This window comes from Agelaius tricolor, unplaced genomic scaffold, assembly GCF_023055355.1.
Source record: "Agelaius tricolor isolate 1412-34295 unplaced genomic scaffold, bAgeTri1.0.p SCAF_70, whole genome shotgun sequence".
NCBI lineage: Eukaryota > Metazoa > Chordata > Aves > Passeriformes > Icteridae > Agelaius > Agelaius tricolor.
The window spans coordinates 1,093,316-1,117,448 of record NW_027269330.1 but is presented as its reverse complement, the minus strand read 5'-3'; the positions used below and the strand labels follow the sequence as shown (position 1 = coordinate 1,117,448).

The 24,133-nt window shown below is 51.8% G+C and overlaps 3 protein-coding genes and 1 long non-coding RNA gene across 9 annotated transcripts in view; 3 read left to right on the top strand and 1 right to left on the bottom strand.

Annotated features, from left to right (window-relative positions):
• The window catches only part of AAK1 (AP2 associated kinase 1), a 55,424-nt gene extending 50,287 nt beyond the window's left edge, over positions 1-5,137 (top strand). Inside the window, exon 21 of the mRNA XM_071417768.1 lies at positions 781-5,137. Within this exon, the coding sequence (XP_071273869.1) occupies positions 781-1,850 (1,070 nt within the window). The 3' untranslated portion in view covers positions 1,851-5,137. The remainder of the gene's footprint in view (positions 1-780) is intronic.
• A 7,872-nt stretch (positions 5,138-13,009) lies between these two features.
• On the top strand, positions 13,010-20,229 carry NFU1 (NFU1 iron-sulfur cluster scaffold). 4 transcript variants are annotated; one of them, XM_071417830.1, is made up of 8 exons: positions 13,063-13,124; positions 14,036-14,142; positions 14,412-14,547; positions 15,080-15,146; positions 15,600-15,714; positions 15,911-15,974; positions 18,351-18,525; positions 19,021-20,229. In XM_071417830.1, the coding sequence occupies exons 1-8, from the start codon at positions 13,078-13,080 to the stop codon at positions 19,066-19,068; spliced, it is 759 nt and encodes a 252-aa protein (XP_071273931.1). In that variant the 5' UTR covers positions 13,063-13,077; the 3' UTR covers positions 19,069-20,229. The 4 variants fall into 4 exon arrangements, with proteins under 4 accessions (XP_071273929.1, XP_071273931.1, XP_071273930.1 ...); XM_071417827.1 differs by lacking the exon at positions 13,063-13,124 and adding an exon at positions 13,185-13,489; XM_071417828.1 differs by lacking the exon at positions 15,080-15,146 and having other exon boundaries at positions 13,010-13,124.
• Positions 20,230-20,567: 338 nt separating this feature from the next.
• On the bottom strand, positions 20,568-21,612 carry LOC139585238 (uncharacterized). Of its 2 annotated transcripts, none has more exons than XR_011676990.1 (2): positions 21,458-21,612; positions 20,568-20,974 (listed from the first exon to the last, which is right to left on the bottom strand). It is a non-coding gene; the product is annotated as an uncharacterized lncRNA (long non-coding RNA). The 2 variants fall into 2 exon arrangements; XR_011676991.1 differs by having other exon boundaries at positions 21,259-21,464.
• Positions 21,613-24,133, top strand: part of GFPT1 (glutamine--fructose-6-phosphate transaminase 1) — a 29,780-nt gene continuing 27,259 nt past the window's right edge. For both annotated transcript variants that reach the window (XM_071417787.1, XM_071417786.1), the window contains exon 1: positions 21,613-21,754. In XM_071417787.1, coding sequence (XP_071273888.1) covers positions 21,748-21,754 — 7 coding nt within the window. In that variant the 5' untranslated portion in view covers positions 21,613-21,747. The remainder of the gene's footprint in view (positions 21,755-24,133) is intronic.

Below are 24,133 nucleotides of genomic sequence, written 5' to 3'. Positions count from 1 at the left end.
CTGCCAGTAGTTCTGTGAAGGTAAGAGATCTTCTGTTTTGTCTGTGTGAGTCCTAAGGCAAACCCGGCCTCCTGGTGGCTCCTGGAGCTGGGGAAGGGCAGAGCAGCCTCTCCCTGCACTGCCTGGTTATGCCAATGCAGAAACCAGCCAGGTCATTGGAGCTCTGAGCCTTGATTTGAAGTCATGCTATGGAGTGCTTAAAAACCATTTGTCTGGCAGTGGTTAAAAAGAATAGCTGCTACTAAAATAGCTGCTACGTAGGATTCACTGAAAGCTGTGAGCTGACCTTCAGTCCTTGAAATGGGCCTGTTATTTTAGCAGGTTTTGGGGCATCCCCACCAGCAATTCCACGTATCTGTGGGCTGGCCCCCAGGAAGAGAGGCCAGGCCAAGCAGTAGATGTGCTGGGGGAGCAGCAGTGCAGGATGGAAGGACAGACCTGTCTGTCTGCTGGAGCTTCCCTCGGGCAGCAGCGTTGGGAAGGGAAAAACTCCATGCTGGTGGCTGTTGTCAGGGGTGGGTGGGAGAGAAACCTGGTGGGATGGTGCTGAGGGTGCTGTGTGTGCCCATGCGTGTGTCAGACATCTCCCATCCTCTCTGCAGTGGTACCCGTGTTGCCAACACTTCCCTGGCATTGTTTTTACATTGATTTGCCCTCCCTCTCCTGCCCATTTTCCATTCATGGTGGTGGTTTCCATCTGAGCAGCGTGACGTTCCTGTGCAGGGTACCTTGCTGTGGCTGCTGAGCTGCCTCAGTAACTCCCTTCTCTTGTGTCTGTAGGTGTGCAGAGGGACCCGGGCCGGTTCCCAGCCGTGGCTCTCGAGCTCTGCAAAGGAGATCCTGGCGCTGATGGACTCACCTTGTACAAGGGCCAGCCCGAGATGCTGGAGGTGAAAGTGCAGCACAACTCAGAGTACCTGGCCAGGGATGGTCCTTCAAGCAACAGCTCCTTCTACAGCAGCGAAGGGGAGGGGACCGACCACGAGGGAGATATCCTGGACTGCAGCGGCTCCAGGCCTTTGCTGATGGATTCGGAGGAGGAGGAGGAGACGAGCAGGTTGTGCCCAGGGCTCCTGCAGCCTGTGCCCAGGCACGAGGCCTCCAAAGAGGATCCCCAGCCCCAGGCCAGGGCAGGGGAGCCGCTGTTCCCGGCCTTCCAGTCCCACAGCGGGGAGGTTTTCAACGAGCCCGACGTGTTTGCCACGGCTCCTTTCCGGAGCTCCAGGAAGGTCCCCGATGAAGTGGATGTCTTTACCAAAGCTCCTTTTATCTGTAAGGGCAACGCAGCTCTGCGGCACCCAGAGGAAGCAGATGTGTTTCTGAGGGCCCCTTTCACCAAGAAGAAGAGCGTGGAGGAGCTGACTCCCCACAAGGAGCCGTTCTCAGCGCCCGCTTTCCTGAGCCAGGCGGGCGACGGCCGAGCTCAGCCCCCGTTCCCAGGCCTGGACCCGGCAGCACACGGCCCCGTGGCCTCTGCGAGATCCCCGCACGCTTGTGCTGGCTTTTCTCAGCCAGGCAATGTCCAGCCCTGCCCCGCCAGAGCTGTGGAGGCCCAGGAGGGCAGCCCCGGCAAGGCGGCGCTGCCGGAGCAGGGCGACGCGCTGGGCTGCGTGGCCAGCCAGCCCTTCCGTCCGCAGGCCCTGGCCAAGTATTCCCGGCACTACGGCCCCGAGGATGGGCCCGAGGCCCAGCCCATAGCTGCTTACAAAGTGGTGTCTCAGACCAACAGGCAGGCCATAGCGGGCTCTGTCCCTCTTGTCCCTCTGTCCGCCAGGACTACGGAGCTGCCCGGCGCGGATCCCTTCGCCTCGGCGCCCTTCCCTTCCAAAGCCGCCAAGCAGAAGCCTTGACGTGCTGGGGGCTGTGCTGGCTGCAGGAGCACCCCGGGAGGACCTCGCACCTCTGAGCTGGACTGAATGACATAGCAATATATACATATATATATATAAAGTAATTATTATTTTTGGTCAGAACTCTATTTGCAGTGATACATAGGTGAAGCATTTAAGTTATGTTTGTCCGAATGCCTGGCTCTCAGGATCCTCGTATCCTTTCCAGTTGCTTCTCACCTTCCTCCTCTCACTGTCTTCACTCCATTTATTTCTTTTTTTTTAGATGCTTTTCTCAAACCAACAGTATTCCATATTTTCTGGTCCCGGGTGGAGAAATGCACTACAAGATAAATTACAAAGGTTTATTAATTACAGAGCCAGTCAAGCAGGACTTGCTAATGCTCTGGAAAGGACATGATTTCACAGGTGAAAGGGTTGTTGTGACCTTTGCTCTCGGAGATATTCCTGCTGCAGCTCTGGGTGTGCAGGTGGGTGCCGTGCCCACAGAGCCAGAGCCGTGCTGGGATGTCTGGTGCCAGTCTGGGCAGTGCTGGTGGAGCAGAGCCAGGGCAGCAGCACAGCTTTGCTCTCCCAGGATGGGAGCACCAGGCAGTGCTGCTGCCCCAGGCTGGAGGCAGGGAGGGTGTTGTGAAGCCAGTGAAGCAATCAGTCTGTTACTGTTGCTGGAAAATCAAAGGGTCGTGCAAACAATCAGGCAGAGCTTTCACTTTTACACTTGTATTTCCTGTCTGGTCTATGCCAAAGTGTAGGACATGGAAATCTACTTATGGTGAAGGAGAAATGTGTATTTACAGTATTAAAAGTAGACCTTATGGGACATTTGTGATGTAAACAGCTCCATAACCGTCCTGATGTACCTCATGTGCTGTGACTCAGCAGAGGCCACAGCCCCCTTAGACTGGTTTATACTGGCAGAGAGCTTCAAAGTCAATTCTGCCTGTTGCTTTCCTGTTGGTTAAGGATGAACCCAAACAGAATCCATTTGCTCTCCTTCTGATGTGATGTTTTCTATCCTGTTCCCAAGAACAGGACTGTGATGATGGAGGCATGGACTCAGCCTGGCACAGAAACTGAGGCATTTATTAGGAAAGGCAAACTCTTTTTATACCCTTCTTCAAGATACAGTATTTCCTTAGATGGTAACTCTCACTGTGACACACATTGCCACTTCTGTAAGACCAAATCAGCAAGTCAAAGCACTTGATGGCTTTGGTGGTTTTGGTGCATCGTGGTGGCTGTGGGGCTCTCTGCCCTCCATCACCACCTCCTGAAAACAGAAGTACTGTAGAGAACTTTCTGGGTTTCCCTTGAGATGTTTCTTCAGCAAAGCTGACGCTTTTATTCTGTTTTGTTGTTTAGTTTTCTGTTTAAATATACACCCGAAAGGTGGTTTTAGTTTTAATTATGTGCTCCCCCAAGTCGGTTGTTGCTGGAATCAGCGAGAGAGACAGAGAATGACTGTGACAGCAAACTGTGAATTCAAGGAGAGCGAGTGTGAGGGTCACAGGCACACTGAGCCAGGAGCTGCCCTTGAGCTCTGGGATGTGCTCAGAAGCTGCTGAGGGGAGGCCAGGCCTTGGTGCTGTGGGATGAGCCTGTGCAACAGGGAGATGCTTTGCTCCTGCGTGAGCCACGGGGGTTCAAGGCGTTGCCTCTGCTCACTGCAGCTTCTCCTTCCTTCTCTTCATTTTTACTTGAAAAATTGCCTCTGAATGCTTCAGTGCAGCTTCTGCCGGCGCCGCGTGCAGGTGCATGGAGCCTCAGCTGGAGGAGCCTCAGCCTGACCCTTCCTGCTGGGAAGGGAAGGTGCCCGGAGCTCTGCAGCTCCTCTGCAGCCCTGCTGGGCCCAGGGCAGGCTCAGCTCCCAGCTGGCCTTTTGGAATGCACTTTACACCAGGGGTAGGCTGACTGTGCCCCAGAGCTCGGGATCCTGCAGACACATCCAGTGCTTAAACGGTCTGAAATCTCTTCTGGGAGTGGAGGCAGCTCCTTTGTATCTCTGCATGTGTCTCATAAGGTAATGGGACTTCTGGTGATGGCCAGAAAACTCAATTCCAATGCCTGTCAACGCTAACACCGGTCTCATTTCCAGCCTGTGTTCCTCCTAATCCTGCACTACCACTGCTGCAGCCTCAGCGTGATGGGTTTAAGTGGAAATTCAATTTCCATAGCATCTGAAGCTTACTGTTTTAATGAATGTGGAAGAATCATGCTAATTATTTGCCACACAATCAGTGATCTTAATGAAGTGAGACTTATACAGGCTCAATGGGGTGTTTTGAAATCAGTTTTATGAAAAGAATCACTGGTTTCACATCTTTTTGGATGCTGTAGTAAAAGGTGTTCACTGCCCTGGGTCCTCTGGTTATCACATCCCTGTGACAATCCTGGATTCCTCCTGGGAGAGGGGCTGGCTCCTGGTTCTCACCCACTGAATGCACTAAAGTCTCTGTTCCAAGTGATCAATCAGAGTTTCTGCGTGAGTAGAACGAGCAGCTGGCTCTGTGCTCACTGCCGTGAATGCTGCAGGACTTGGGGACTGTCCCCGTGTCCCCTCTCCTGCTGTGACCCCGACCCCGTGTGACACAGCAGCAAAACCGGGTGAGATCTCCTTAAGTGCTGAACTCCACCACTCCAAAGTGCTAATCGGTTACTTTAACTCAGCTTCCACCAAAGACTCTTGTGCTGGGGAGTTGAATTTTTGTGGGTTTTTGTTCCTTTCCTCACAGTGTTAAATCAATGCCTTGGAGCACACTGACAGACCCCAAAGCACTTTCACAGTAGTGTCATGACACTGAAACCCTGCTCCAGTTCTGAAACACATTCCTGATGATCAGCTGCATTAGCGTTTCTAGAAATAACCCCAGCCTGCAGTTTCTGCTGTAGGTGGGTGAATACCCTCACACACACCCAGGAATCCCCCTGTGCAGTCAGAGGGACGAGGCTGCTCAGCGTTCCTGATCCCTCGCCTCCAAAGGGATGGGCTGGGAGGGCAGGGGGCTTGCTGTGGTGTGGGATGCAGCTGGTGGAGCATCCCAAACACTGAGTCTGGCTTTGGAAAAACTCCTTTGTGTCCAGGAGGAGCTGGGGGTGTCCGTGGTCCCCACAGTGACCCACAATGAGACACTTGTGTCCCCCAGTCCCCTCTGTTCCCCCCATGCCTGGCAGAGCCCCGGGCTCCAATTTTGCACTCTTTGGTTGGGATCGTCTGTTCCTGGTAATCATGAAGAAATGTTCCGCTTGTAAACTTATGTACATTTTATTAAAACTATATCTGATGACAAGCACCATCTCCACTGTGCCTTCCTTCTCCCCTCCCCGGGGAAAATATTTCTGCTGGACACAGGGAAGCTGGGTTTTAATGAGTTCTTCCTACCTAAGTGCTGAACTGGGTTTGGATGTTTAATCTGGCAGCTGTGAAGTCAAACTGATCTTGCTGCTTTAAGCAGAGGATATTTCAGTTTGTATCCAGTTTATATTTCAGAGAGAACCCTTCCCATCAAGGGCAGGACAGAGCCCTGAGCCCTCGCTGTGTGCTGGTTAAACGTGGTTTTTGGTATCATTCAGCTGCCAAGACTCTCTTAAGTGCAAAATATTAATTGGGCTTTGCTACGCTTGTTAATTTAATTTCTCTCTTGGTGTAAATGTCACGTCTCATGAGGTGGGACAGCCACCCGTGTTCTAAGACCAGCGGGTCGCTGGCTGAATGGCACAGGCATAGCTAAAGGATTTGGACTTTCTTCTTTGCAAATCTGGCCTCTGACTTCATCCCAGTCTCTTAGTTGAAAATTATCAAAAGATTTTTGTGAGTTTTCTAATTTTGGGATTAATGCTGGGGAATTTTCAGGATTTAGTGTCTCTTTTTGGGTCGAAAAATCTGTCCCAGACACTGGGGGGACTCTGGGGCTGTTTGGGAACTGTTCTTTTTGGAAATTCTTTTGTGCTAGGATCAAAGGGTTGGCATTTGCAGGGGAAAAATAATTCTCTGTCCTGTATTAATTAAAGCAGCTGTCATATTCCAGCCTCCCCCTCCTCGTTACACGGTTTGCGTGCGTGGATGTGGCTGTGCAGACGAATCGTGACACAAAGTAGTCCCACTTGGTGCTAGGGGTGCGGAAGGCGAAAACGCGGAGGGATACCAGCTGTCGGTTAAGGATACACGCAAGGCGCTGCAGTTTTCCCCTGCTGTGGTGCCGTGTATGGACCCAGTGGCGGCGGAAGCGGCATGCCCGGGCACAGGGGTGCCGGCTGTGGCCGGACAGCGGCACGCGGCGGCTCGGAACCGGGACCGGGCTGCACCCAAAGGCAGTGCGGGGTGGCGGCGGGGCCGTGGGGATAGAACCGCGCATGCGTGCGGCTGATCCCGGAAGCGGCGCTGTGGTTGGATGAGTCGGCGCGGAGCGATATCGCTGGTGCGGGGTTTGTAGCAACTGCCCATGCGTGGGTCCCGTCACTATGGCAACGTGGGGACAGCCCTGATGGCGGCGGGGGGGGTGGGGGGTGCGGGAGGCGGCGGAGCTGCGGGAACGGGAGCCGGGGCTGCGGCTGCGGAACGGAACGCCGGGACGCCCGTGGTTGCAGGAGGCGGTGGAGCCGCGCCATCCAGCAGCTCTGAAGAGCGGGGCCGCGGTGGGGAAGGCGCGGCTCGGCCCCACGGGCGGCGGCGGAGCGGCCTCGTCAGCAGGAGATGATCCTGGGAGGCGGGAGGAGCGGCGTGGAGGCGGCGGGAGTCTGCTGCGGGGGGGGGGGGGGGGGCATGGCGGGCGCCGGGCCAGGCGGCGGCTCGGCCGCGGCGTGCAGCCGCTGGGGGCTGCGGTGGCTGCCGGCCCGGCGGGCAGGGGCGGCGCTGACGGGAGGCGGGGCTGGAGCGGCCGCAGGCACGGCAGAGGCTGCAGACCCCGGTGTAGGCGCCGCGGCGCCGGCACGGGGGGGCTGGAGCGGCCGCAGGCACGGCAGAGGCTGCACACACCGGTGTAGGCGCCGCGGCGCCGGCACGGGGGGGCTGGGCGGGCTGGGGCGCCCCGGTCCCAGCGCAAGCGGGGCCGTGCCGGGACCGGGGGATTGCTCCCAAACGCTGGCAGGGACAGGGTCAGCCATGGGCGTGTGCGCTGCCACGGGGCCCGTGGGCAGCTCAGGGTGCGCTGCAGGTGCTTGGAACGCCGGGGGGGGGCGGGCTCCCGCGGCAACGCGCACAGGGGGTGCTGGGGGCGCAGCGCGGCCGCGCCAGGCGCGCTCGGCACCGCAGATCCGGGAGCCGCAGGGAACGGCAAAGACGCAGCAGCGATGGGACGCGGGCCAGCACCGGCCCCGCTGTGTCGGCGAGGGGGGCGTGGGGGGGGCAGGAGCGGCCGCACTGGCAGCGGGGGGGAAGCGGTGGAATCGGGGGCGGGGCCGCGGTGACGGCGGTGGGCGGGACTGAGGGGCGGGGCCCGCGGTAGCCGGGACGGCCGGGACCGACGGGACGGCAAAGGCGGGGCTGGTGGGAGGGGCGGGGGCGGGGCTGCGGGTGCCGGAGCTGTGCGGTCAGCAGGGGGGCGTGTCCCGCTGGAGACTCGCGGCGGGAAGGGGCGGGCCCGCAGGAGGGGCGGAGCTCGGCGGGGCGGCTGCTGCAGGCAGCACCTGAGGGCTGGGACCGGCCCCGCGGCAGCCATGGCCCGGCAGGAGCTGCAATTAAAGGGTTTAAACACCTGCGTCCCAAAAGTCTCTGATAAACACGGCTGAACGGCCAGCATTGGGGAAATTCATTAAATTCCATTCTATGAGGGCTAAAACTCCTGTTGTGGTACTTTACGGCAGTCGCGTTTTACAGCAGTCGCGCTTTACGGCGCCTTTTGCGACAGTCGCGCTTTACGGCACATTTACGACACTTTTACGACAGTTTTGCTTTACGGCACCTTTTACGACAGTTTTGCTTTACGGCACCTTTTACGACAGTTTTGCTTTACGGCACCTTTTACGACAGTCGCGCTTTACGGCACCTTTTACGACAGTCGCGCTTTACGGCACCTTTTACGACAGTCGCGCTTTACGGCACCTTTTGCGACAGTCGCGCTTTACGGCACCTTTTACGACAGTCGCGCTTTACGGCACCTTTTGCGACAGTCGCGCTTTACGGCACCTTTTGCGACAGTTTTGCTTTACGGCACCTTTTACGACAGTCGCGCTTTACGGCACCTTTTACGACAGTTTTGCTTTACGGCACCTTTTACGACAGTCGCGCTTTACGGCACCTTTTACGACAGCTTTGCTTTACGGCACCTTTTGCGACAGTCGCGCTTTACGGCACCTTTTGCGACAGTCGCGCTTTACGGCACCTTTTACGACAGTTTTGCTTTACGGCACCTTTTGCGACAGTCGCGCTTTACGGCACCTTTTGCGACAGTCGCGCTTTACGGCACCTTTTACGACAGTTTTGCTTTACGGCACCTTTTACGACAGTCGCGCTTTACGGCACCTTTTGCGACAGTCGCGCTTTACGGCACCTTTTACGACAGTCGCGCTTTACGGCACCTTTTACGACAGTCGCGCTTTACGGCACCTTTTACGACAGTTTTGCTTTACGGCACCTTTTACGACAGTCGCGCTTTACGACACCTTTTACGACAGTCGCGCTTTACGGCACCTTTTACGACACGTACTACATTCGCGCTTTACGGCACCTTTTGCGACAGTCGCCTTTTCCAGCAGTTTTACGACAGTCGCGCTTTACGGCACTACCTTTTATGGAACTTTTACGGCACTTTATGGCACTTTACAGTTTTTATTTTGTTTTTCATTTATTTTTAATTTTTCAAATTTTATTTCTTATTTAATTTTTATTTTTAATTTTTCTATTTTTAAAGCTTTTTATTTTATTTTTTTTATTTTTTATTTAGTTTATATTTTTCTATTTTTAAAGCTTTTTATTTTATTTTTTAAATTTTATTTATTATTTAGTTTTCAGTTTTAATTTTTCTATTTTTAAAGCTTTTTACTTTATTTTTTAATTTTATTTTTATTTTGAATTTTTTTATTTTTAAATCTTTTTATTTTATTTTTTAATTTTATTTTAAATTTTATTTTTATTTTTAATTTTTCTATTTTTAAAGCCTTTTATTTTATTTTTTAATTTTATTTTTTATTTAATTTATATTTTTTATTTTTCTCTTTTTTAAGCTTTTTCTTTTATTTTTTAATTTTATTTTTAATTTTTAATTTTTATATTTTTAAAGCCTTTTATTTTATTTTTTTAATTTTATTTTTTTATTTAATTTATATTTTTAATTTTTCTTTTTTTAAAGCATTTATTTTAGTTTTTTTATTTTTATTTTTTATTTAATTTATATTTTTAATTTTTCTCTTTTTTAAGCTTTTTATTTTATTTTTTTTAGTTTTATTTTTTATTTAATTAATTTTTAAAATTTTTCTCTTTTTTAAACTTTTTATTTTATTTTTTTAATTTTATTTTTTATTTAATTTTTATTTTTAATTTTTCTCTCTTTAAAGCATTTATTTTAGTTTTTTATTTTTATTTTTTATTTAATTTTTTTCAATTTTTCTTTTTTAAGCTTTTTGTTTTATTTTTTTAATTTTATTTTTTATTTGATTTTAAATTTTTCTATTTTTAAAGCTTTTTATTTTTTTTTTATTTTAATTTTTATTTAGTTTTCAATTTTAATTTTTCTATTTTTAAAGCTGTTTACTTTATTTTTTAATTTTATTTTTTATTTAATTTTTAATTTTTCTATTTTTAAAGCTTTTTATTTTATTTTATTTGGTGCTGTCCAGACCAACTCAAGCTGGTGATTGTGGTGGTGTTTGAGGGTCTTGCACTACCTTTTATGAAACTTTTACGGCACTTTACAGCACTTTACAGTTTTTATTTTGTTTTTCATTTATTTTAAATTAATTTTGTTATTTTAATTTTATATAATTTTTATTTTTAATTTTTCTATTTTTAAATCATTTTATTTGGTGCTGCCCAAACCTGCTGTAGTGCATTTTTATACTTTGTAATACTTTGAAGTCATTTTGTTTTGTATCCCCATATTTTTCCCAAATGGTTTATCCCAAACTGTACCCCCCTCCCTTTACCTGTGTTATCCCTCTCCCGGGATGAGATCATCCCCAAACCCCACCCTGGCTCTCTGTCAATCACTCAGATCCCATCCCCTCCATGCAGAAGTTTTGGTCCAAGTGTCGAGTGATGAGCCAGAGGCCAGGGGTCAGCCCCCCAAGCCTTGCCCCATACACTGTCCTGTATGTCTGTCCCCCAGCATCCATCCCTTAGGGTCACTTAATGGTTGGTAGGATGTTCTCTACTTTTGGTTTCCACCTCCCTTTAAATGTAACCTTGGCACATCTCCCGGGGCTCTCGGCAGGAGCCCCCTGAGGGGCAGGAGCTCCTCTGGGACTCCTAATAAAGCCCTGGATTAACCCCTGCTAAGAGTCGGCCCTTTATCATCTACCGATGTCTCTGGTGTCTCTGCTGCTGCAAAGGCACCAGCCCAGGTGCCCTCAGCACCCTCGGGGCACACACAGAGAGTGTCTGCCCCCAGCCCAGGTGCCCTCAGCACCCTCGGGGCACAGAGAGTGTCTGCCCCCAGCCCAGGTGCCCTCAGCACCCTCGGGGCACAGAGAGTGTCTGCCCCCAGCCCAGGTGCCCTCAGCACCCTCGGGGCACAGAGAGTGTCTGCCCCCAGCCCAGGTGCCCTCAGCACCCTCAGGGCACACACAGAGAGTGTCTGCCCCCAGCCCAGGTGCCCTCAGCACCCTCAGGGCACACACAGAGGGTGTCTCCCCCCAGCCCAGGTGCCCTCAGCACCCTTGGGGCACAGAGAGTGTCTCCCCCCAGCCCAGGTGCCCTCAGCACCCTCGGGGCACACACAGAGAGTGTCTCCCCCCAGCCCAGGTGCCCTCAGCACCCTCGGGGCACACACACAGAGTGTCTCCCCCCAGCCCAGGTGCCCTCAGCACCCTCGGGGCACACACAGAGAGTGTCTCCCCCCAGCCCAGGTGCCCTCAGTACCCTCGGGGCACACACAGAGAGTGTCTGCCCCCAGCCCAGGTGCCCTCAGTACCCTCGGGTGTCTCCCCGCTCTCGGCCGTGTCGGGGCTGCCGACTCAGGACCGGCCCAGGGTCACTGAGAGGCTCGCACGAACCCGCTCGGCCGCTGATTGTGGTGGTGTTTGAGGGTCCCCAGGACAAGGGAGGAGACAAGAATCTTGACTCCACCTTTCAGAAGGCTGAAATATTATTTTATAATCTCTATTATATTAAAAGAAAATGAGATATTAGAACTATACTAAAAGAGCAAGGAGACATCAGAAAGCTGGAAAGGAATGAATAATAAAAACCTGGGACTGCTCACAGCCCCGACGCAGCTGGACCATGATTGGTCATCAAGTAGAAACAATGCACAGGAGACCAATCCAAGATGCCCCTGTTGCTAAACCATCTCCAGCCCACACTCCACAGCCAGCAGATTGTTATTGGTTCCATTTCTGTTCTGAGGCTTCTCAGGAGAAAAATCCCAGCAAAAGGATTTTCATCAAACACGTCAGTGGCAGGTGATGGCACAGGCAGCATCGGCCAGCCGAGGTCACTGTGTCATCCCTGCCAGCCCAGGTGTCACAGCAAGGAGCAGAGAGTTCACCCTGTGCTCAGCCTGCAATACAGAGCAATACAACACAACACACATATTAACACAAGATGATAACCTTTTCCTATTTTCATTACATGTTGATTTTTTGTTACAGAAAACCCAAAACAACAAAAGCACACAGAAAACAACACTCATCTACCATTAACACCCCCTTCAGATGACACACGAACTCACCATCCCTCTCATCACAACTGCTAAATTACACCTCAGCAATCATTGGTCCTCAGGAACGTGGTTCCCGGGAGCCTCCAAAAAATCCTCCTGCCTGACGAAAACCCCGGTCCCTGGACGGTCCGCGCCCAAACTTTGGCGATCAACAGACCGACCCACTGCTGTAGGTGGGTCAATACCCTCACACACACCCAGAAATCCCCCTGTGCAGTCAGAGGGACGAGGCTGCTCAGCGTTCCTGATCCCTCGCCTCCAAAGGGATGGGCTGGGAGGGCAGGGGGCTTGCTGTGGTGTGGGATGCAGCTGGTGGAGCATCCCAAACACTGAGTCTGGCTTTGGAAAAACTCCTTTGTGTCCAGGAGGAGCTGGGGGTGTCCGTGGTCCCCACAGTGACCCACAATGAGACACTTGTGTCCCCCAGTCCCCTCTGTTCCCCCCATGCCTGGCAGAGCCCCGGGCTCCAATTTTGCACTCTTTGGTTGGGATCGTCTGTTCCTGGTAATCATGAAGAAATGTTCCGCTTGTAAACTTATGTACATTTTATTAAAACTATATCTGATGACAAGCACCATCTCCACTGTGCCTTCCTTCTCCCCTCCCCGGGGAAAATATTTCTGCTGGACACAGGGAAGCTGGGTTTTAATGAGTTCTTCCTACCTAAGTGCTGAACTGGGTTTGGATGTTTAATCTGGCAGCTGTGAAGTCAAACTGATCTTGCTGCTTTAAGCAGAGGATATTTCAGTTAATATTCCAGAGAGAATGCTTCCTATGCAGGGCAGGACAGAGCCCTGAGCCCGCGCTGTGTGCTGGTTAAACGTGTTTTTTGGTATCATTCAGCTGCCAAGACTCTCTTAAGTGCAAAATATTAATTGGGCTTTGCTACATTTGTTAATTTAATTTTTCTCTTGAAGTAAGTGTCCATTGAGAGAGATTTTGTGCTGTCTTCTGGCTCTGCACAGCTCCTGACAGGAGGGGACAGCCAGGGGAGGGGACGGGAGAGGGAACGGCCTCAGGCTGGGCCTGGGGAGGCTCATGCTGGAAATGGGGAAAATTCCTTCCTGGAAATGGGAAATTTCCTTCCTGGAAATCGGGAAAATCGGTGTTAAATTTTTCCTTTCTGGAAACTGGCAAAATTCCTTCCTAGAAATCAGGAAAATTCCTTCCTGGAAAGGGCTGCCCACCCAAGGACAGGCTGCCCCGCGCAGGGCTGGAGTCGGCACCCTGTGTGCGTGTGGCACTCGGGCCCAGGGTCCGTGGCGGCCTTGGCCGTGCGGAGAGCGGCGCTCGGTGTCCCGGCAGCCCCGGTCGGAGCCCGTTCCCTCACGCCGCCGCCGCCATGCCCGCTGTCCCCCTCAGGCGCAGCCGCCAGAGGGCGCCGCGGTGCCCGCTCGGCCGCGGGGAGCGCCAAGATGGCGGCGGCGCGGCGGCTCTGCGCGGCGGTGGGGCTGGGCGGGCGGTAGGTGACCGCGGGGCCCGCGGCTCCCGCTGCCCCGGTGCGGCTTTTTCCCGGAGGGAGCTCGGTTTATTCCCGGAGGGTGCCCCTCACGCCCCTTCCCCACGCGATTGAAAGGGGGCTGCGTCGCAGTTAGCGGCACCGCGACCTCCCGGGCCGCCCCGGCTGCTCCTTGCTCTTCCCCTTCCTTTTTCCACCGCGGACGGGGGTGACGCTTCTTCCTGGCAGGCAGCGGGAGGCTGTTTCTCCTTCTCAGCCCGTTCCAGCCGCGAGCTGGTAGTTCTGCAGTTCCTGGGTGCTCGGTACACCTGGGGAGAACCATGAGGGGTAATTCCCCTCAAACCCCTCTCGAGATGCTGCACCGAGGGGTAATTCCACACACACATCCTGCACCGAGGGGTAATTCCACACACACATCCTGCTCCGAGGGGTAATTCCCCTCACGCTCAGGACACTGCAGCCGGGTGTAATTCCCCTCACATGTGCTCACATGCTGCTGTAGGGGATAATTCTGCACCCCCCCGTGTGCACAGGATCGGGCAATGAGGAGCTGTTACACCCTTCCCACTCCTGTATGTTCAGGGCTGTGAAATAAGAGGAAATCCCTCCCTCACGGTTAGCTCAAGATCAAGCAGTGAGGGGGATTTAGAGGACCCTGTAGTGCTGGGCACTGTGAAATGGGATATAATCATCATTAGCTAAAGGGAGCTTCCAGGGCACCTTCCTTGCACATCCTGTTGTGGTTTCTACTTGCTCCCAAGCCCACAAAAGTAAGCAAATAACGCAATTTAGACCTTTTCTGTGTTGGTGTGTCATGTGCTCACAGTAGGGATGTTCATTTCGTGAGACAGAGCTTCTTTGGGACAGTGGAAATGTGGAATTTGGAAATTGTTAGTAAAGGTATTTTTCTCTAGGTTCTGTCACATGCTGTTAAAAGATCATAATCTGACAACTCGCCAGCCTTTCCACCAGCTCCTGCAGAAGAAACCATCTCTTCCATCTGCAGCATGGCATCGTGCAGGTAAACACCAGTTAAAAATACACAGATGAGCACATTGGGGGTTCTTCTGTCCCGTGGTAATGCTGAAAGTTTGCTTTTTAGTAAATAAACGTTAGCAAAAGAGCCAAGGTTCCTTTCATCCTGCTGTCTCCTGTGAGATGATGTGCCCGTGTTCAGCAGGGTTCCCATGGGCTGGGATCACCCTGGGCTTGCTGAGTAATCAGGACTTGACTTCCACTTAAGCTCCTTAGGTTTGATTATATTACTTTTCTTTGTTTTTGTCTTTGCAGTGAGAGGCATGTTTATTCAAACCCAGGACACACCAAATCCAAACAGCTTGAAGTTTATTCCAGGAAGGGAAGTGCTGGGGTCCAGGACTATGGAGTTTTCCACGCCAGCTGCAGCCTATTGCTCACCTTTAGCAAGGTATTATTATTCCCTTTTAAACAGAGTTTGGAATAAAAATTTCCAAAGAATTAACAGAAGCTCCCTGGAGGAGAGGAAGGGAAGAGAATTATTTGATTATTTCAGATGGTTTGGTGCACTTGCATAATTCCATGGTTTAAGTATTTTCAAAATCCAGCTGATTTAGTGATGCAGATGCTCAGTGCACGTACACCCGTTTCATGTGTAGAAATTCTTTCAAGTGGGTATTGTGAAATGACTTTTATCATGTTCCATTACACATACTTTTGTGGTAGGATTTCTGATTCTTTCATTCATTGCATTTTTGATGATTTCCATTCTTCCAAGAGAATATATATTTTTTTTTCCCCTGTAATTACAAAAAACACTCTTAGAGCCTTACACTGTATTTACTCCAAGTACACCACAGTTTAATATTTTTTTCTGTAGATGAAATTGTTTGGTAACCATATTGTTAATTGGTAAAATTAAAACTTAACTTGTCAGATTGAGTGCATTTTTGCCCACTTTTCCCCCCTGGTGTCCTTAACAGACAGTTATTCCGGATTGAAGGAGTGAAAAGTGTTTTCTTTGGGCCAGACTTCATCACAATCACCAAGGTAAGCAGAGCAGGGATTCAGCTGTGCTCAGAGATGAGCAGATCCAGGCAGGCACAGTGGAGTTCCAGAGAAGTGTCCACGAGTGCCTTTAATACAGAACAAAATAAGTTCAGGGAATGATAAATAGCTAAATTGACAATCTTGAGTCTCTGAAAGAGTTGATAAAAATATCTGTCAAATGATAATGCATTTTGGAGACTTGCACACCTTTTTAGCCAGTATTTTTAAAGCACTTGCTTGGCTTGCAAACAAGGAGAGCCTTCTTTGGCTGCCACAGTCTGAGTCTGACTGAATGTCTGTTTAAAGCTGGACTTGAGAGAACATGAACCCAGTCTGTGCATCAGCTGGGACAGTCCCTGGTGGCATTTGAATGTGAGGATCTCTGGGAATGTAGCAGCAGCAGGCACGTTCTCTTCCTCATTCTTTTTCCTTCCCCTCCTCTGATTCTCACAGGAGAGTGAAGACCTGGATTGGAACTTACTGAAACCAGATATTTATGCAACCATAATGGATTTCTTTGCCTCTGGCTTGCCTGTAGTGACTGATGAGGCACCCAGGACAGACACAGGTAAATCAGATCTTCAGGGGCAGGCCAAGTCTGCCTTTGGGTTTAGCTTTTGTGGCATGCAGAAGAGCCTCCCCTTCTCCCTCAGAAAAGCAGGCAGGAGAATTTAAATTTAAAACCCGTTAAGGTGACTGCAGGCAGGAATTTGCAGCCTGGAATTCTCCCAGTGTTCTGACTTGCACGTTTTTCTTTTCCTAAGCTGCTTCAGAAGAAGATGATGAAGTTGTACTGATGATTAAGGAGCTGCTGGATACAAGAATCAGGTAGTTTATATTCCAGAGGAAGATCTCCTGGAAAATCCTGGCCCTCAGCAGATTTTGGCCTTGCACTCTGATTTTATTGGTGCTTTAACACAGCTTGAATTTAGAAATGGTGGTGACTAATGGAGTCTCAAGAGTGGCTGTGGATCCTGTTGTTGACCTGAGGAGTATTTTGGAGCTCATTAATTGCCTTCCAAAGCAAACTGAAAGCAAAAGCAACTTGACATTTGAGGTGCAGGGGAAGATGTCTGATGTCTCTGTGATATCTGATGGTGCCATCTTCCCCAGCTCACAAACTGCAGGGACCAGAAACTGTATTTTTTATTTATTTTTTTTTTTTAGCAGCTGCATTGAAACTGATATCACGTTATTTACAAATTTTATCTCAGAGCAGACACACGGTGCTGGTTAATTTTCCTGAAAAAGCAGGAAAAGTAGAAATAAGCTGGAACATCTTTCCCCAACATTTGCACTGAATGTTGAAAGCAGAAGCCAGGTAGTGTTGTATAAAGCTGACAGAAATGTCCATGCTCCTGCTGGCTGCCTGGCTGTTCAGTGTCAGCCCTTGATCTTCCAGGGCCCTTTTGTAACAGGTGTGGAATTTCTGCCCAAAATTCTGCTTTTCCCACCTTTTCATTTCTTCAGTTTCCTCCCCCTGTACCCATCAGTGCACCAATAAGGTGTTGATGAGAATATCAGCAGTGGTGTAGCTTCCTTCATTTTCTAGCAGGGCATTCTCAGAAATTATCCATCAGCCAGGCTACACATAGAGCATTTATTGTCCAGCAGATCCAAATTAAATGCAGAGGAGTTGTCAGAAGGTGCAGGATGGGGGGAATGTACATCTAAAAGGTCCTGTAGTGTGTCAAAAAGTTAATTCAAGTAAGCAAAATGGAATTTTAAATCATGATCTTTGGCTTTCTGGAACGGAGATAATTTGCTGTGGTGAGTTTATAAATGTGTCAGGTTCACAGATTTTTCTGTGAGGACTGTAGCTCTCAGAGAGTTATTTTGGAAATCAGTATAAAGAGCTTCTGTTAGAGGAACTTGATGGTTTTAACTTGGTCTGGAAAAATGTTGCTATGGGGACAGGGCTACAATGCTGGGCATTTGTGGCTGCAGAGGGGGAGCAGGCTGCAGAAATGCTGTGGCTCTGGGGTGAGCTTATCAGGAGCAGCTTCCTTCACCTGGGAGCAGGATTAACCTTTTAGAGCTGGGGTTGTTTTCTGCCCTGCACAAATTGTGGAGAAATGCATATTTATTGATGGAAGCAGGGCTTCTTATCACAGGTGACAGCTGTGCTGCACCCGGGGGGGGACACACCCCACACCCATGAGGTGTTTGTTGGCAGCACCTGGGGCAACCACAGCCAGGGCAGGCTGAGCTCTGCCCCAGGGTGTTCATTCACCCTAAAATCTCCAGGTAAGGCTGAGCTCTGCCCCAGGGTGTTCATTCACCCTAAAATCTCCAGGTAAGGCAGGCTGAGCTCTGCCCCAGGGTGTTCATTCACCCTAAAATCTCCAGGTAAGGCAGGGCAGGCTGAGCTCTGCCCCAGGGTGTTCATTCACCCTAAAATCTCCAGGTAAGGCTGAGCTCTGCCCTGGGGTGTTCATTCACCCTAAAATCTCCAGGTAAGGCAGGGCAGGCTGAGCTCTGCCCCAGGGTGTTCATTCACCCTAAAATCTCCAGGTAAGGCAGGGCAGGCTGAGCTCTGCCCCAGGGTGTTCATTCACCCTAAAATCTCCAGGTAAGGCTGAGCTCTGCCCTGGGGTGTTCTGTATCCTAAAATCTCCAGGTAAGGCAGGGCAGGCTGAGCTCTGCCCCAGGGTGTTCATTCACCCTAAAATCTCCAGGTAAGGCAGGGCAGGCTGAGCTCTGCCCCAGGGTGTTCATTCACCCTAAAATCTCCAGGTAAGGCTGAGCTCTGCCCTGGGGTGTTCTGTATCCTAAAATCTCCAGGTAAGGCAGGGCAGGCTGAGCTCTGCCCCAGGGTGTTCATTCACCCTAAAATCTCCAGGTAAGGCAGGGCAGGCTGAGCTCTGCCCCAGGCTGTTCTGTACCCTAAAACCTCCAGGTAAGGCAGGCTGAGCTCTGCCCTGGGGTGTTCTGTATCCTAAAATCTCCAGGTAAGGCAGGCTGAGCTCTGCCCCAGGGTGTTCTGTACCCTAAAATCTCAATGCCTACAGAGGAGGTTTCTGTGTTAGCTAGTCCAGCACAGCAGGAGTTGTTGGAAATGTGGACCAGGTGGTTGTAAGAAACAGTGACTAAACCCCTCTGTGTCCACAGTTACTGTAAATGTTGAATGTTGCTTTCCTGAGGGTTTCTGGAAGGATCCCTGTTCCAGCTCTGAGCTTTAGGGTGAATGTTGTGTTCCCCCAGGCCCACGGTGCAGGAGGATGGCGGTGATGTCATTTACAAGGGCTTTGAGGATGGCATTGTGCAGCTGAAGCTGCAGGGCTCCTGCACCAGCTGCCCCAGCTCCCTCATCACCCTCAAGAGCGGGATACAGAACATGCTCCAGTTCTACATCCCTGAGGTGGAAGGCGTTGAGCAGGTGGGTTGGGAGACATCACTGAGGTTTCCTTTTCAGTGGCAAAGGAGCTCTTTGTCCCTAACCCTAACCCTTTCCAGCAGGCTGGGGGCAGTTAGGAAAACCAGGGCTGTGTGGATGCAGGTGTTCCAAGGCAGCTGGAGAACCCAGAGCTGGACACACTTGCTGATGCCTTTGTGCTTTGGTGACTGCATGTGATAAAAAGCAATGACCTTTGTCCCCTGGAATGCAGATTCTTTGGGTTTCTCATGAAATATCTGATCTCTGGAGCCATTGTTCCATGCCCTTTGTGGTGGCTTGACCAGCTCCTATAATTAAAGCTCATTTCCTCCTGGCATTTTGGATTGCCAGTTTTTCTTACCTTCCTCCTGAGCCCGTTGTTCAGTGGTGTGGAATAACTGCTGCTCTCCTTGGGCCCAGCAGGGATTTAATGTAATAAGTCCTGCAGGACTGAGAGCTTAACCTGTTTATCTAAACTGCTTCTGGGTTTGGTTTCAGGTTGTTGACGATGATGATGACGCGGAGAAAGAAGCAAATTCAACTTGAGCTTCGTCATCTGTGGCCAAATAAACATTCACCTCCTGCTGTATGTAAACCACCTTTGTGCTGAGGAGCAACCAAGGCTGCCTTGTCAGAAAAACAGTTGTAGCTACTGTGAGAATGCACCATCAGTTCAAGCAGTTCACCCACTAATTTATTAAATGCCCTGGATTACAAAAAGGTTCTTCTGCTATGTCTTTAGAAAGGAATGGTGGGCTCAGAAAACAGTGATGTGTTTGTTGTTTTTTCATACAGATCTTCAATACTGGAAGAAAGAGAAGGCAAAGTTCCTTGGCTTTTTTGTGCAATAGCAATATTAAATGTTTATTCCCCCAACCTGTGGGACTGACAGGACTGGCTGCCCTTACTCTGTAAGTGGGAGCTTCAGGAATGTTAATTTTATCAAGTCTTGCTAAAAAGCTGCTGATTCCTATCAAACTTTTGTGAAAGATAACCTATAATATCAACTGTTCATTTTGGGGGCTGTAACACTGCCATGGCTTTGTGGAAAGTTACCTCCTTGCTCATTACCACTCTGCAAACCATAGCAACAGAAACAAAAAAGGTTTGTTGCAAAAATCATGCCTTCTAAAGCAAATGTTAGAAAAGAACGATCCTTATCAGCTTCAGCAAGTAGACTGATGAGTTCATCTAGCAGTAAAATCGTCCAGCCACCATGCAGCAGCTGATTTCTCAGCACTGGGAGGAAGGAGGGCCTGTGTTTGTGCTGCTCCTCCACATCCTGTTTGCCTGGTACGTGGCAGAGCAGGGCTCCTGCAGTCCTGCACACATGGCAGGGGCTGTTTGCTGTTCTGAGTTGGAGCACATCAATGGGGCTTTGCAAGGAGCTCTGTTTACTTTGTGTGTGGGGAATGGTTTCTTCCTGGTGCCGGCTTTGTCACCAGGAATTCTGTTCCTTCCTTGTGCTGCCACCACGGAGCTGAGGTCGTGCTCCTCGTTGGCTTGAGAGCCTCTGGTGTGTTCCCCTCTCTCACCCCTTCCCAGTGTAATTATTCCACTGATAAGGTCCCTAACCAGGCTCAGTTCAGCCAGTGGAGAATCCCCTCTGCAGCACCACGTCAGCATGTGGTAACTGTCAACTACCTATTACTTGGTAGAAATTTAAAAATAAATATTTTAGCTAAATAAGCTAAATATTTACTCAGATTTCAATAATAACCCGCAGTTGTTTGACTCTGGAAATCGGTGTGAAACGACCACGTTTTCTTTGAGTCTCTGGTGAAGGACTCGGGGGTATTGATGGCAGAATTCCCTGCTGCAGGGCAGGGAGGGTGTCCTGCTTTGAAGCTGCAGGCTTCTCGTGTTCCTGAGACCTCCTCCTCCTCTCTGCTCTGTGCCCAGCCAGGTTCTGGCAGCAAGCTCAAAATACGGTTCTGTGTCCTGATGTTGTGGGTTGTTTTCTGAGCTTTTGAGGGAAATAGTTCTTTATTGAAATTTTAGTGTCATATAAAGTAGAATGAATGGCATTTCTCTTAAGGCATTGCTCTCTTTTGTAGCCTTAGGTTTTTATTAAATTTCCAGGCAGGGTTTGATGGGGGTGGCTGCAGACAGACAGACAGACAGACAGCCAGCACACTGAGCTCTCCAGCTGCACGGATGTCACGCCTTGGTCAGCTATGCCTGTCCCAGTTTGCTCTGCAGATTCATCTTAATGGTTTCTTTCTGTGCCTCTGAATGGGAGCTGTTGTCGAGCGGGCTGGGGAAGGCAGGAGGCAGCTCGGGGAGCCCGCGGCGCCGCTTCGTCCCTGCCTCGGTCGGCACCCGCTGATCGCCGGGCACCGGGAGCGCCCGGGGGGATCCGTGCGTGCTGCCCTGCCTGGCGTCAGTGGGAATTACCGGGGCAAAACACCTCCCGTCCTCCGTCCGGGGCCGGGAAATGCCGGGAAGGGTTCTGGGCAAAGGGATACACTGTTCTGGGGTTAGGAATTACCGGGAAGGGACTGGGAACGGGCATCCCCCGGTGTGGGGCTGGGAATTACCGGGAAGGGTCAGGGAACGAGCATCCCCCGGTGTGGGGCTGGGAATTACCGGGAAGGGACTGGGAACGGGCATCCCCCGGTGTGGGGCTGGGAATTACCGGGAAGGATGCGGGAGCGATCATCCCCCGGTGTGGGGCTGGGAATTACCGGGAAGGGTCAGGGAACGAGCATCCCCCGGTGTGAGGCTGGGAATTACCGGGAAGGATCCGGGAGCGGTCTCCCCCGGCCCGGTCAGGGGGCTGGGAGTTACCGGGAAGGATCCGGGAGCGGTCTCCCCCGGTGTGGGGCTGGGAATTACCGGGAAGGATGCGGGAGCGGTCTCCCCCGGTGTGGGGCTGGGAATTACCGGGAAGGATGCGGGAGCGGTCTCCCCCCGGTGTGGGGCTGGGAATTACCGGGAAGGATGCGGGAGCGGTCCCCCCGGCCCGGCCAGGGGGCTGGGAATCGCGGGGTCTCTCGGGGAGCGGGCCCATCCCCGTGTGCCGGGGGTGTTTCCGCCCCTCGGCCCGCCCGGCCCCCGCGGCGGACGCGGCCCCGGCAGCGGCTGCCACGTCCCGGGGCGGGCGGGCGGCGCGGCCAATGGCGGGCGCGGCCGGGGCGGGGCGGGCCGGGGCCTGCGCCGGGCCTGGCGCGAGGGGCGCGGCCCCGGCGGCACAGACAGCGCGGCTGCGGACCGGGACGCACCATGTGCGGTGAGCACCGGCCCGGGGACGCCGCGGGGCCCGGCCCGGCCCCGGCGCGGCGGGAGGAGCCGCTGGGGCGGGCGCGGTGAGGCCGCGGCCGGGCGGGGACGCGGGCACGGCCGGGCCGGCTGAGGGGAGAGCGGCCCGGCCCCGTTATCCCGAGTGCGGGCGGCGGCTCGCTCCGTGCCGGGGATTTAAAGGGCCGATTGTCGGCGGAGCGTGGCGACAAAGGGCCGGTGCCCCGGGCTGGGCGCTGTGCCCTGTGCCGGTGCGGCTGGCCCGGGGACACCGGGGGAACGGGCGCTCCGGGGCCGCTCCAGCCGAGCCTCTGCTGCTGTCGGAGGCACCGCTCCCACCCGGTGCCGCTGGTGGTTTTTGGGCGTTGCTGCTCCGGTAATTTGTCCTCCGCAGGTCGGTCCGGGCTGGCCCGGTGTGGCACGGAAGGGTCCGGCCTGGCCCTGACCGTGCCCGAGCTCGGCCCAAGCCCGGAGTGAGCTCGGCCCGAGCCGGTCCCGGTCCCGGTGCCGGTCCCGGTCCTGGTTCTCCGCTCCTTCCACTCCGCTTCCCATGGCAGTGCAGCCACCCTGCCCATCCTTGGCGCACAGGAATGTCAATTATCCTTTCCCTATTCCCTTCTCTTCCTGTTTTTCCATGGAAATTTATGCAACAGCATTCGCTTGGATTTTCCTATTTTCTTTCCACGCTACCTTCTTTTTTTTCCCCTGTATTTTTGTGTGCAAAATTACGCTCTCAGCGGGACTGTGCGTTTTACACTTAACGTGCAAGTTGCCATTTCTCTCATTGTTTTTGTGGGATGGAACCGGCGTTGCCTTCAAGCTGTCAAACTGTGGAGAATCAGTCAGAGACTCGTACCTCAGCTCACATTTAACACCGTGTTAATTCCTGTTTGAAAGTACAAAGCGGAGCAAAGCTAAGAATAGAAAGGATAATTATTATTATTATAAATAGCTTGCTGCAAGAATAGGGGTGGTTTTGGTGCCTCGTGCTTGCCGTATTCGAGGTCCGGCCTTTGAAATGTGCAATATTTACATCTGCTCTTTGTCTTTTCTGCCTTGAAAACACCGGGCAGTTCCTCAGCTGTGCTCAGGATTTAAGGTGTCTCCCCCCTTTTGGATACAAGTGAAGTTCTTCCTGGATGTTGAAACATTTCACAGGAAGAGTGAGGAAAGCACAGGGCATTATTGTCTCTGTTGCTGAGGGCTGCTCTGGGATGTATCCTGGAGTGAGAGAGTGATGGTTTGTCTGGGTCTGATTTCCCAGGCTGTGGCAGCTGCAGGGCCTCAAACACAACATTTCTGTCATGGAATTGTGGCTGGGGATGGACAGACCTGGCTTTATCCTGCCACCCACCTTCACAGTTTTACCCAGTTCACACAGAAAGGTTAAGGTGGGTTTTAAAAGAGATAAATGTGACAATGGTGCTGTTGTTACCTGAGTTCTCAGACACCTCAGTCTGTGGCACTGAAGGGATTCCAGCCTCCAGACTGGAGTTATCAACACAGTGTTTTCAGCCTGATGTGCAGGTTTGTGACTTACAAAATCTGATGGGCTGGTGCTGCTGGACAGGTAAAGGAGAGGAGCCTCCAAGTGCTTTGGTGCCTGCTGTGAGCACTGTTTGGATGTGCTGGGTTTGTTTCTAACAGTGAAAACCAGGGTTTGTCCTTGGCTGTGTGTTACACACCTGCAGTTCGAGCACCTGGCCAGGTGTGAGCTGGGTGTGCTTTGGTCCGAGGGTTCAGTGGCATCTGCGAGACACTTCAGGAAACTGGTTTTTCCAGGGCTGTTCTGTAAATCAGTAAACCTGTCATCTGCCATGGCTGAATTGAATGAGCAGAAGGGACACAGAGTTCAGGTCTGGGGTTGGGACGGCAGAATCCAGGTCTGGGATGGCAGAATTCAGGTCTGGGGTGGCAGAATCCAGGTCTGGGATGGCAGAATCCAGGTCTGGGATGGCAGAATTCAGGTCTGGGATGGCAGAATCCAGGTCTGGGATGGCAGAATTCAGGTCTGGGATGGCAGAATTCAGGTCTGGATGTCAGAATTCAGGTCTGGGGTTTTAGAATTCAGGTCTGGGATGGCAGAATCCAGGTCTGGGGTTTTAGAATTCAGGTCTGGGATGGCAGAATCCAGGTCTGGGATGGCAGAATTCAGGTCTGGGGTTGTGGAATTCAGGTCTGGGGTTGCGGAATTCAGGTCTAGGACAGAAGAGTTCAGGCCTGGGGTGGCAGAGCTCAGGTCTGGCTTTACTAGTGATTCCTGAAGATAAAGATGGGCTTAGGAAGGACTTGGGTTTCTAGTTCTGGGCTTGCATGTACCTCAGTGGGGACATTGGGCCCCTCCTCATCTGTTGCCCCTGCTGTGCCTGGT